Raw genomic sequence first — 14,071 nt, 5'->3', positions numbered from 1 at the left:
CGCTTTGGCGGTTCGAGTCCAGCCTTCGCATTAAACAGGGTGAGCGCCTGTTTCCTCCCCAGTTCCTGTCAACCCAACAGGTTGAAAACTCACGTGAGTAGATAAATGGGGACTCTCACTCCAGTGGGAGGAAAAATGCTGGCGGCGCCTTGCAAAAAGGAGTCAGGAGCAGTTGCCGGTAAGCGCGAAAAACCGTGCGCGCCCGAAAAGGGTGCGAAGCAACGGAAACCCCGCCTCCTGCGCTCGCCAGCTGGGCTCTGCCCTAGGAAGGAGGCTCTGGCAAACCACTTCCGAAACAATTGCCTTGAAAACTGCAAGGACTCGTCCAAGCAGTCACTGCAGGGTCAGCAATGACTGAGCGCAGACCAAAAAAAAAAAAAAGTTCTTTCTATTGCAGATATTCTACTATTCACTGTTCATGTTAATTCAATCAGAAGCTTTGGTTTCCTTGTACTGGTCTTTCATTAGTCATTTGCTATTCCTCCAAGCAAGGATGCTAATTCCCTGTTATTTTTAATTTTACTTTTATGATTAAAAATGACAAAATTGACTTTTTATACATTGAGAAATTAATAGCAATTTCCTTGGCAAGCAATTAGAGCTCTCTTTTCTTAAAGGAATGGGAAATTATACTCTCTCTATTCAGGTAGGATACTTATTGCAAATGGGAACATGCAAGCCAGGAGCAGGGCAATGCCAGCTAGCTCCATTTTTAACGTTGCTGGGTCATACTGTATATCCATTCCCACAGGCACCTCCACAAACTGCAATTTTTTTCAGTGTTTGAATATACACAGCCACACAGCCCGGAAGACCCACACCAGCCATCGTATGCCGGCCGTGAAAGCCTTCGACAATACGTTTGAATATACAGCTGATTCCATGCAGTCTTAAACCCTGTGCTGTCAGGTTCTGGGCCATATTGGAAACCTCCACGCCTCCACCTGTGCATATGGAAGTTGCCTTTCTCCAGAAATTTGGGCTATACAAGTAGATAGCTGTGGATTGGGCTAAGGGGCACATGCTACATTGGGGACAGAGTTAAGTGGCATGACCCAATTCTTAGGCTGCATGTTGATATACATGGGAAGCAAAATGTCTGGGAGAGCTTAATTAAAAGACATTTTGGGTATTTCCACATGAGACAACAGGAAGAGATGAGGAAGAATCTACTAATTCAAGAAGAACAAGCCCTGAAATTTCACTACTTGGAATTAGGCCTGAACTAGGTTGAACTAGGCCTGAAAAAGCTGGATGGACAAGACAGAAATCTCTAGAATGAAACAGTGTCCAAATTTTTCATGAACACAGAATGAGCAAATGAATGAATGATAAGCATTAGATTCTAAATATCTAGTGCAGTAATAACTAGGATAACCAGCTAATGGGATGTGGTAATACTAGGAGGTATAGCCTTATCACATCTGGGGGTACTCCATTAAGGAAAGAAGATGTAAAGGGATTTAAAGCCACATGTTGGAGATGAAACAATTTAGCTGTATTGCTTTATCAAAATCTGAAGAGTATTAACATAGAAGATTATATTGCAGATAAAAAATCAGGTTAGACTTAGTCATAAAATATTGCTGGCCACCCAGACAGATTTAGGGTGACTAAAACATGGGATATCCGCTGTTTTTCTGCAATTCTCCACCCCCCATATAATTAACAAATAACCTTTCATTTGGAGCTCTGGAAATATACAAAATTTACAATTTCCTCCTTCCTGGCAGGACAATAGCTAGCATACTACATGAGACTTGGATAATTTATTTCAGATATGTTATTTCAAATGGCTCTTTGATCTTAACAGGTTGAAGGGGATTATTGTTCTCAGGTTTACCTCCGATACAAAAATCACAAGTGTTTTCCATATTTTCTGTTTGTCTTGTTAGTCAAGACCGTGTTGGCTGGGGGTTATGGAAGGTGAAGTCAAACTCATCAAATTAGAGAAGCTGAACAAAAGGTTGAGCCACGTCCTCCATCTGGTTTTTCCTGCCAGGCTTAGCTTTGTACAAGAAACCTATTTTGCTGAATAAACAATTGGAGGAGAGCCTGGGATCAATATCAAGCAGGGGATTTCTAACTTTAGCAGGTACTGCAGAGCCAGTTTGGGTGAGAGGTGAGGAAAACACTTGCTTCCTTATTCTTTAGGTTTATATCCACCTTTCCCCAGAAGCTTAAGGCAGCGTGCTGCGGAGAGCCACAGAGATGACCTGGGAGAAACTATGGGATGACAGTTACCAACACATGTTATAAGCCTGGGAAAGGAAGAAAGCATTAGAAAGAAACACAAATGTATTCTGCCTTGATTCTCTGGGGTATAACAGGGAGAGAAGGAAAAGTGCAATTGAGTTTTCAGATGTTGTTACTATAGATTAGATCAATAAAGTAGAGTTCCAGCATTCTTGTGAAGTCTGTTTTCTAACTTGGTCTACCTCAAAGGGCTGACACATGCATAGCATTTCTTTCTTCTTTTTCCCTGCAACAACCATCTTCTGTGGTCTGTGGACTGAGGGAGACTAATCAAAAGCCATTCACTGAGTTTCCATGACCGACAAGTGAACTAATGTGGACCATGAATTTTGTGGAAGAGTTATATAGAGGGTACAGGGAATAGCCTTGAAGGACAGGAGGAAGGCCCATTACCAAGGCAACAGTCAGATAAGAGGGGATTGAGCCCTTGCCAAGAAAATAACTTGAGAAAGCATCTCAAGACGGGCCTCTCCCTAGTTCACACAAAGTGAGGGAAGGGGAAGCACATTCAGACTTGCAAGGTTCTGTTACTATAGTTGTTCCAGTAAAAGTAGTCCTGATCTTATGGCATTTGTTGCTTAGTCTGGTCTACTTTGTAGGGCTGACAGGTTGTTTGAAGTTTTGTCTCTTTTAAAGGGATGGTAAAATAAATACCAAAAGTAGTATCACATTAATATAAATTAATCAGTCACTCAGTTCCATCATGGTTTCCTTCTAAAAGTCTTGAGAACTATAATTTGATGAGGATGCTGAAAATTCTGTCAACAAATGTTAGCCATTCTATGTGATTATGTTCTAGGACACCTCAGAGAAGTAGGGAAGTTTCCACTGAGTCAGTTTTGTGTAGATAATGTACGTGAGGATTGTGGGAAGCAACAGGACTGCATGGCATGAGTTTTAGAGGTGAAGACAGACTCTCTAGTTTGATGTTGCTTGCTTTCCTCAGAATGTGGCATTATTAAAGTGTAATTCTCTGATCCCCTGGGGACTTATATCGTCACAAGATTCACATCTAGTTCATGCATCAGATATGTCATATGCCTCTTTCGGCAAATGATGTTAATTATCATTTCTCAAGTATGGCCAGTAGTATTAATGCTACCAAGAGGTAGCTGGAATTACTGTTGCTTAAGGGTTGCCCTTGAAAAATTCACCAGTTTTGTGGCCATTTCCTTTTTTGCTTTCTGTGCAGATACTATGAAGTGGACATGCACATGAATTGCTCGAGTATATTTTGCTTTTTAGCCTCACACGTATTGATTTGAAAGTAAATCCTCCTTTGTTCAATGGGATAAATTGCTCGGGTTTATGCCAGACTGCAGCAAAAGGGATTCAAATGGTCACCAAATCAGAAAGCTTTGACCAAATTTTTCTTGATTTCTGAAATTCATCGGAAGGGTTGATTCATCAAAAAATGTTCTATGCTCCCAATAAATAAATGTTATGCTGTTGTCAAAACAATTAGACCTCACTTTTCTTTCATCTGAAAAATGAAAGGGGCTTATTTAAGCAGTGACTCTGGAAACCTCACCTTGAAATGTGAGATAAATATAAGTAACGAGTCATTGAAAGGAGTCAAATCCTAGAGTGCTTGAGTGTACATTTGTCCACTAAACTGATGTGAGTGGTAATTTTTAATCTATATCTTATGATTTTCAGATACTGAGGAGAACAGACATTCTGTAAGTATATATTTCATTTGAATGGTACATATTGGGAGATGCGTTTAATATTTCGGCTGTCAAAGCAGAAGCCAAGTTGTCTGGATTTTATTAATAAATACAGTACCTTTTAAAGCCCGTTGCGCTTCATTAAGTGTATTGTGAATCTGTGTGGGGTATATCATAAATAAACAGAAAGAAATGTGATAAATTTAATCTTTGAAAGAGTTCCAAGGATTATATTGCCTTAGATTAGGACCATGCAAGTTGTATATCACATATGGTCCTAATCCACAATACAATCTACAATATACATACAAATTGTGTATCAGTCATGGTCCTAATCTATTGCCTGATAGTCACCTTTTTGCCAACCCTGTTAACCCTTGCTATCCTGAACTTAAATCTTTATGCAAGTCATGTCAGAAGAGTAAAAATTCACTTTGGATCAGAAAGGCGGTAACTTTGGCCAAAAGTCCCTCTTTTGTTCTCTGGTTCCTAACCTTGGCTTGAATCAGGAAGCATGGAAAGGCAGTCTAGTTTGGTGAATAAGTGGGCTGCTCCATGAGGCTTGAAATTCAAAATAAAATCTAAATTAAGAAAGGTTCAGTAGTATTCTAACACAGTTTATTTCTGCTCAAGGCTGGCTTGATGGATAGATAAGGAGCAGACTTAAGGCCTTAATGAACCTCTTTCAATCATGATTCAGGAGCTGCAAATTGATTAATTAAGGGAAGATTCTAATACTTACCTTTAATAATGTCTTCCAAAATTCTAGCTTTGCATGACCTTTATGTAACTTCTCAGTCAGCTGTCAAGATTCCATTTAAGTTATAAAGCCCAAAACAACTTGGATCATTTATTTTTAAAAATGGGTTAAGAATGGACTATTCAAAAACCCTTTTTTTCTAGGCTTACCACAAAAGCCTTCTGGTCCTTCGTATGAATAACCTATTTGGCTCCCACAACACCCTACTGAAACAATTAATCAAGCCTTTATTTAAGGGAGAGCAGATGCTTTTTTACTGATATAATCAAAAGTGTTTGAAAACTCAAAGCTGCCCTCATAATCCATTGGTGGTGGTGTTATTGCTTGGTGTCTGAGTGAGGATATGCCTCTGCTGTTCATGGCTGTCTGGTGTCATGTTACTGCTGTTTCTCCAGCTATGGTGCCAGAGACAAGCATCTCTCAAAAAAACTATTTCCAAACTCTAAAAAAGATTGATAGTTTTGTCAGAAGAAGCATGCAGTAAATAACAAAAAATTAAGGTTAACTAGATGAATATAAAAATTAAGGCTTAAATCCCTGACCTCACCTGGCCACATGTTCAAGGAGCAGTTGGTGGTTGGACTTCCCAGTGTAGGTGACACTGAATGGGAAAGGGATGGGCAGCAGGGAATCTACCAGCCACTGCCCTGAAACTGCCCAGGATTACATTATGTGGGGGCAGCAACACTGCCTGGCCTCATAGTGGAGGTGCCGTAATGGTAGGCTGTGGGGTCAATGCTATTAATGCCAATATACTTTCCTCCCAATTCAAGGACGGGAGGAAAGCACATAAATGTGGCCATGAGAAAGAGCCCCGAGGGACTAGGAACCAGCTTCCACTGGAAAATAAGATAATTTTAATTTATCCTCCTGTCCTGGAGCCCATCATGTCACCTTCTAAACTATTCTTGAAGGTCCTTCAACTCTCCGGAGCAATTTTTCAGAGGAAAAGAGGAATTTGCAAATATTATCCCTCCCCTCCTTCAGTATCCTGTAAACTCTGAATCCAAGCCAACATATATTTAGGTCGAACATTGTGAACACTTCCTAAGCACAGATTCAGTCATGCAATAAACTGTTGTGGAGTTTCCTTTCCTGAAAGCTTTCAAGGATAATCTAAACTAGAGCCTGCCCTTTTATTTAAAGCTTTCTGCCTCAGAATCCATGTTTCTTCAAGATTCAGTGATGATCTGAGCAACTTGGTTCATCACGCTGAACAACTTTGTTTATCACACAGTAATCTTTTTTAGAATGGCAATATAACTCCTGTGTCCTGCTAAACTCTGTTGAGGTATTTCCAACAAAGAGCAAACCAGGTACTTGTGAATGCCATGCAGATCCCACAGTTATCATGACTGGGGGCTTGCAATTGTAAGCAATTTCACTGTATCCCTGTGTTGGATGGGAGGATGTTGTTTCCATGCAGTGAGTGCATATTAGGAATAGGCACATCTTGCGGCTTTGGGCTTGTTTATAGACCCTTCTCAGCTTGCTTCACCTTCCAACTTGATGTAACCCTGTTACAGCAGCTTGCTGGCATGATTAGAAAAAGGAGCCAGAGTGCACAATTGCTAATGTGTCAAACCTGTGAGTTTGGAAGAGCTTTGCCACCATAGTGAGCACAGAAACACCAAGAAAAGCTATGTCTTTAAGATGCTTTGTACCAACAAACGATCATCATTATCCATCTGGCATTTATCTGAGATGGATACATACAATTCTTCATTGCATCTTCATCAATTCCCAGCAAGGTTTTTGTTTGTTTGTTTGTTTGTTTGTATGAGAAAAATGCAAAATGAAATTAATTATGTACCTAAAAGTGGGTATACACAAATCTTGCAATTTATATGGGGTTAAACTATCCTGTTTAGAAAAGTACTGAAAAGTACTGAAATCACATAGCTGGTCAGCCACTATCAGCATAGTTTATAGTCCCTGTTAAACTTCAGCTATTTCTATTAGTTGAAATCAAGTTAAACTAGGATAAGTTTTATTTTCAAAATAGAACAAAACTTGAAGCAAATGTGAACGGATTGAACTATGTTATTATTTGGACTTTATTAAGAGATGTCGTCGTACTTTCTAGTGGATACAAAATCCAAACTCTTAGGTCTGCTTCTTGCCATTGTCCAGTTCAGAATCCTGGATGGGTGAGTCCCTCACTGAGGCATGTTACTCATAATGCAGGCTATCCCAAGCTAGTTTTGAAAGCTTCACGGGCAAATTTTGAGTTACTCAGAAAGGAACTGGGTGTGGGTTTCCTTCCTGGAATCAGAACTGGCAATCTTTCTGTGCTGTTTAATATTACCACCAGTTTTTGAAAACATATTAAAAGGAAATATCTTAACAATAAGGGAACTACTTCATAAAATATTAATTTGGTATTGTTTGATTTGCTTCAGAGGTACAACTTGATTTCATAGGCTATGCTCCTTCAGTCCTTTTCCCTCCATCATGTAGATAATGTTTGTTTTATTTAGATCTTGTACAAATACAATATGTTTTAAGTGGCAAATTGAGACAGATGTAAACTTGCTTTTCACCATCCCTTCCAAAGAAAATGTTAAAAATGGTAATGTGAGATACTTAGGAAATACACAAACATCCAAAACTGAAACTCTAGAATAGTAATTGGATATATGTCTTATAAGTGCATATTTGTACACTCTCACAGTGTTGCTGGGATGTACAAGCTCCTTCACTATTACATTATTACTGTACTTGGACTTTCAAATCCTTGTGACACAGTTATTAACTCGGACTCCTCAACAAACATAGTGATCATGAGATAAAAGGAGAGGTCCTCTTGTGGATAAGTGAGTAGCTGAAGAAACAAAAAAAGTTAAAGAGAGCAGAAAGTAAAATAAAATGCCCAGAGAGGATAGGAACAGGCATTCTAGTACTGAACTGGTGCTTTTATAATTAGTCTAATCCAGAAGATGGAGCATTACTGTAACTAACAATACAAGATTATTCACGATGGTTAAAAGACAATAGCTTCAGAAAGGCCTCTTCAGATTGGAGAAGTAAGTATTAAAATGGCAAACACAGCTGAATTTTAAAAAGTGTAGCGTCATGCGTATCAGAGCTAAGCAGTCTAATTTCATCTATACTCTGACAAGCTCTGAACTGGCAATGACTAACTAAGAAAGAGATCTTGGTGGGATGGGGTTCCGCACAGTGAAAACACTAACTGTACAGTTGTACAGTTATTGCAAAAAAGGCAATTTCCGTACTAAAGACCATTAAAAGAAAAATTTAAAACTGTCAATATTGTAATGTCTTTATACAATCTAGAGTACAATCACACTTAGAATATGATGTCCCATTCTCATAATTAAGCCTCAAAAGATTATCGTAGAGATGTAAAAATGTAGAAAATGATAACTAGAATCAAAAGTCTGGAATAACTTGTGGAACTGCCTCTCTCTGATTCTTTCTATCCATCCTGTTATGTTTGACAGGAAGGGCATGCTTCAGGTCCTATTAATTAAAGAGCGTCATCTAGCAGGACCCAGAAAGCAGGCCTTTTCTGTCGCAGAGTCTGCCCTTTGGAACAATGTTCCTCCCAAGGTTAGACTGGCCCAGACCTTCCGGTTTTGCAGAAAGTTTTTAAAAATTGAATGTATTCCCAGACATGGGGATTGGGAGATTAGTTGGTGCCCTTAAAATGTTGATGTTTTATTGTTGATTGGGTTTTGCCCTCAGCTGCCATTATAGGCTTTTTATACTGTTGTTTATTGATGCTTATTTTATATTGTGTTTTTATATGGTGTTAACCATGAGTTGCTACAGCAAGATGGGCAGCCATATAAATTAAAGTAATACAATAAAAATACACTTCTTTACCTATGAGTAAAGTTACACTGTAAGTAAAGCTGGGGACTTTTACAATAGAAAACAGATATTTAAGAGGATGGGCACAGTAGTAATTTCTAAAACACTGCATGATATGGAGAAGATCTAGGGACAAGCGTTTCTTTCTGTCAAACCCTGATCAACTTAATGGATGGTTAACTGGATCAAATGGTAGAAGGTTAGGACATATTGTATACAAAGGCTAAACTTCTTCGTATACCAAGAACCTGCCTTGTGATATTTGCAATATTAAGACATAGCATAACTTACCAACTTGGATAATTAAAAAAAGGTAAATGTATAGAGGATAAGGCCATCAATGGTTACTGACCATGCTGAATATGCATTACTTCATAGAATGGAGGTTACACTTCAAAGAAATATTGCATTTATGATGCTAGTTATGTTTCATTAGTTCTTATAATGTCATAATCTCATTGCTTGCAGAGAATAGAAGCTTCTCCTGATGGGACTTAGGAAAAAGTGGCAGAGGAAATCCATGAAAACAAGATGGAGGATGTTCTACCAGTTCCAGCTATTCTGCAGCATTTAGGTGCTTTCAGAAGTCGCACTTTGCTTGAGCGGTTGGTAACCCCTGTGGGGTGAACCGAGCATCTATACAGTACTACTGCTGTCTGCCCTTGCCATCCCATAACATAGTGAGACACACTTTCCAAATTGTTGTTCCATATTTTCTTTAATGCCATTCTAAATGAAAGCATGTATGTACAAGAAATATTTGCCATCTTGGTTGTTCTGAATCATTCAAGCAAGAGAATAAACCTGCCAGATACATCATCTGGTGGTCACTTCCCTGTCCCAGAAAGCAATGGAACCATTATGGAAATTCATTTGCAGGTAAAAACACTGCTGGTAACAACATTTCAAAGTGGAGGCTTTCAGACGAAAGTGTGGTTTACACAAGAAAGTCATGTAGGAAAAATGTTGTGAACGCTTCATGTCACTTTTGTATCATCAGTGAAATGTGTCAGTGTTACTTGGCCAGATGGGCAGTAAGAAATGTTTATTCACGTGCCCGTCTTCTTTCTCCAATATTCCCTTTAAATGTACCATAAAAATGCCCTTAAAGGATCTGCCATTTGAAATGTGCAATTAGAAAGAGCTATTACTTGTTCTGATGAACAGCTCTCATATTACTTCTGACTCTTCAGAGCTCAACGTGCCCCATAAGAACCAAATGCCGTTCTGACAATAGCTTTCAAATCAGCATAGCTGTGCAAGGATTTTGACTTTTTTCAAGAGACTAATCAATTGCGGGGGAGTCTTGAATTTTAATTGTTGTTTGTCAAATAATCTCAAATAACTTCTTTAAACTATAAAATCCTCATGGTTGGTGAGCTGCTTGGTTACGCCTAGAAAACCAAGTCCTCACAATAATGAAGATGCTAATGTTAATTTTACACATCACACTAAGGCATGGTTTACTTAATCATGGTTTCCTAAGTCACAGTGGCTTGGTTCACACAATATGCTAAGCCAATGACAAACAGGCACACTTTGGCTTAACAATATGTGAACCCCGCCCAGCCTATTATGATATATTCAATAAGCCAAGGTTAAGTGGTAAATATATATTACTGACACAGCATGCAGATATTATATTAAACTAAACATAAATATGGGAACAAAACACATTAAAAACAGGATCAGGAGCATGCTTCCTGTCTCTTTCTCCAGTGCACATTCAACATAATCAGTGTTCATACAATCTCAATGTAGTGGCTGTGTGTACACATTGCCATTTCAGAAGTTACATGGAAAATAAATGGAGGGGCAGCTGGTTGGCATGACCGCATTCCATCTCCAGCATCCATTCAGTCTATTCTATGGTAACATCTGCATAAACCAAGGGCTGCACTACAGCTGCAGCATTCTTGATTCTCAGCCATGCTGGCTGCGCCTGTGGGAATGGCTGTTTATCCTGACAGGAGAACCACAGGTTTTCCGCCACTGTCTTACTTCCTCGCTGGGTTTCAAATAATCCTTGGACCATATTTGCATATAAGCTGCTGTTTTTGCCATTGCTTCTTCTGAGGATCAAATCGTTGGAGAGCAGACTGTGATGACAATTTGCCACTGGAATAAATTATCCACATTCAAGGATCAAGTGAAGTTTTGTCATTCAAATTTACCTCAGTGTTAATTGATGAGAAGAATGAAATCTGACAATTTAGAATACTGCATATGTTACATATGGTTTTCATTTAAGTTGCATTGTACTGATTCAATTTCAGTAGAGTTAAAGACAAGAAAGATTTCAGCTTAAAAACTGGGCCAGTACAAACTCAGGATTAACCATATTGAAGGAAGGCAATGTACATATCCTCAAAAATCATTCTACAAGAAAGTAGACTTTGCTTAAAAATCAAGATAAATGCTTCAGTGGTAAAAGCAATTCACAATTAAATCACTTATGTAGACCAGTGTTTCTCAACCTTGGCAACTGTAAGATCTGTGGACTTCAACTCCCAGAACCCATGCTGGCTGGGGAATTCTGGGAGTTGAAGTCCACATATCTTAAAGCTGCCAAGGTTGAGGAACACTGACACAGACAGACAGTGGCTTCTCCCTTACTGGAGGTTTTCAAGCAGATGCTGGACCATCTCTTAGGGATTTCCTGAACTGAGTGGAAGGTTGGACTACATGGCCTACAAGAGCCTTCCAACTCTGTTTTTATGATATCTTTGATCAATTCATATTTTATTAGTGTTTAGGAACACACACATACACACATCCCAATATAACAAAGAAAAAAACATTAGTTATCGGTAAAACATGAATTAACCCTAATATACCATACAATCAAATGTTAAAGTAGTCTCTTCCTTCTGTAAAATGGTCTGTAAGCAAATATTGTGATTATTCTCATGGTTTCTGTAGATTTGTAACATCATTTCTAACCTGAAGGACAGTGTCCATGTTTCAAGAAACTTTGTTGTGACTTATACAAAGAGTGAGTCTATTTAGGTCCTCATTAGTAAAATATTAAAATGCTGTACTCCAGCTTTTCAAAATACAACGTGAAAATCACGCTGCACAGTCTTTGCAACGTGCCTCTTGACATGCATAGAAAATCCAGACCATGCTTTCCTATTCAGATGTTATTATACAGAATTTGATGTGGTATTTTATTAAAGAAATCATTTGAATGTCATTTGTAAATAATCATTTTCTTCCCTACTCACATGGGTGTGAGCTTGGAAATACTGAAATGGAGATGGGAGTGGGCCACAGGTTGTAGATACCCCACAGGGCTTCATTTGTGGCCCTCCAGCTCCCTAAGATGATGCTGTCAAATTGGGCAGCAAAAGAATAAATGTTCACCCATTTTTCTTTTTTTCCAAATCAAAGGGGAGAAAGAAAGTAGGAGGAAGACCACTTCCATTCCCAACCAGAACTCCCTCAAACATACAGCTTCAAATCAAAGCCACCAAAATTGGCCCATTCTGCTATCACAATCTTGGGCCATTTTTCAGATTTGAGTAGATAGGAATGGCAATGGTTCCCCCTCCCCTAAGGCCTCCCAGCCTTAAGTTGTTGTTTTTTTAAAGCTGAAAATTGGCTGTTTTGCTGTCCAGTTTTGGCACCATAATCTTAGAGTGGTAGAGCTGAAAAATGATCCAAAAATGTGACTTCCTGGAATAGCATCCCAGTGTCCTGCTCCAAGCAACCCTCTGGAAGATTGGGAGGCCACGTTATGATTGCTGATCTCTCAAAAACTACCCACTCCTGACTCCTGAAGAGGAGCTTCAGCAAAAACCTCTAAGGAACCAGAGAACAAAGCCTACTTGGGATGCTTGATTAATACAAATATAATTAGTTGGAAGGGAGCGTTCAGATCACTTATTGCCAACTGACAATGTATCTACATTACTCAGTTGCAGATCCACCAAAAGATCTTGGGAGCTATCGTTTGTAGAAAAACTGGTGACCATTTAATTAGGCAATGAATACTTTTTAAGTATTAAGCTCAGTCATGATTTGGGTGAGATCAGCCCCAGTAACAGGTAGGAATTAGAATTGCAACACTGAGGAAGAGTGTGTGGGTAAGGTAGATATGGCAGATCGCTGAACTGCTTTCTATGGAGCACTGGTTTAGTTTTCAGCACATTATTCTCTACTGTATTCATGCTTTTCTAGTGTCAACCCTTGGTAGTCGTCCAGACTAGGAAACCAAAATCATGAATACTAATGCTACTTTTATTGTAAGTTACAGTAACAGAATCTTGCAAGTCTGAAAGCGCTTCCCCTCTCCCCTGCATTTACTTTCCAGAGAACTAGGGAAGGTGGTGTAGTGGTATGTGGGAATGATCTTGGGAGACGAGGTGAAGAAACTCAGCCAAGGGAACAGTTAGATAAAAGGCAGCTTAGCCTGCAGCAGGAATGAGGGTGGGGCAAGCAGTTCAGAAGGGACCCTCCCTAGTTTCTTGGGCTGTAAAGGGGATGGCGGGGGGGGGGGGAGAAATGTACTTTCAGATTTCCAAGATTCTGTTAATGTAATCATACAATAAAGTAGAATTAGCTCATCTGGCCATATTTCCTGTCTGGTCTACCTCACAAGGCTGACAGGTCCCTTCTGAGACACTTTCTCCACTGCCATCCCTTGTTTGAACTCAGATTTCATTTATCAGACCATTGCCTAGGCTGCTGCTCTTCCTCCTGTCTCCCAAGGTTATTCTTACATCCCACTACATCTAGCTAGAGTTGGGGGGAGGGGGAAGAACCCTGAAAAAAAATAGAAGAAAAATTATCCGGCTATATCATGCCCTCCATTTCTACATGTTGCTTGCTCACCATTTCTCACTTTGCTGGGCTTATGGGAGGAAGAAAATAATCTGCCTTTGCAACCTGCTAAAGTATCTTTTGATTGCCACTTAGAAATTAGGCAGTATAGAAAAATATATATATATTTTACACAAGGTATTTTTGTTAGACTTATATCCTGCCTTTATTTTGTACATCTCCAGGTGGTGTACACAATGCTGCCACCTCCTATTTTCCCTACAACAATCACCCTGTGAGGTGTGTTGAGCTGAGAGAGAGTAACTGGCCCAAAGACACCCAACCAGCTTTCATGTCCAAGGGAGGAGGTCTAGAATGCCCAGACTCCCAGTTTCTAGTCCAGCATCTTACCACTACACCAAAGTGGCTCTACAGCAGCTCTCCACAGACTGCAGAAGCCATGAGGATTTGCTAGTCAGCCCTAGCATTGTGCTAAAAACTATACAATCTCTGAGTTCCCCAAGGTGATTCAACACAATCATGGAGTTTTAAGTTGCTAAAGTACAGTTGAAAAGCTCTCTAACATAATCCAACATGGGAGTGAGTAAGGTAGGATGGTCAGAGGTCACACTTAACATGTGAGGAGAGGGCTGAGGACCTAAAGTGGACCACATCACACATGGGAGCCGGGCAGAGCTGGAGGGGAACATTGCTGTTTTTAATTGGGAAACACCTATTTTAGGGCTCACAGCACATTTGTTTCCAGTTGTCAGTATTCAGCCAC

General features: G+C 39.5%; 1 protein-coding gene across 1 annotated transcript in view; it reads left to right on the top strand.

The window, feature by feature from the left end:
• The window catches only part of PECAM1 (platelet and endothelial cell adhesion molecule 1), a 56,982-nt gene extending 45,263 nt beyond the window's left edge, over window positions 1-11,719 (top strand). The window contains exons 15-16 of the mRNA XM_007431345.3: window positions 3,916-3,938; window positions 8,992-11,719. Of these exons, the coding sequence (XP_007431407.2) occupies window positions 3,916-3,938; window positions 8,992-9,021 (53 nt within the window). The 3' untranslated portion in view covers window positions 9,022-11,719. The remainder of the gene's footprint in view (window positions 1-3,915; window positions 3,939-8,991) is intronic.
• The last annotated feature ends 2,352 nt before the right edge of the window (window positions 11,720-14,071 follow it).

The sequence above is a fragment of the Python bivittatus genome, unplaced genomic scaffold (assembly GCF_059951505.1).
Source record: "Python bivittatus isolate LINGU-HERP-01145 unplaced genomic scaffold, Pbiv_v1 ctg000220_np1212, whole genome shotgun sequence".
NCBI classification, from domain to species: Eukaryota; Metazoa; Chordata; class Lepidosauria; order Squamata; family Pythonidae; genus Python; species Python bivittatus.
Note: the sequence above shows the minus strand (reverse complement) of the source record. Positions and strands in the feature narration are given on the sequence as shown.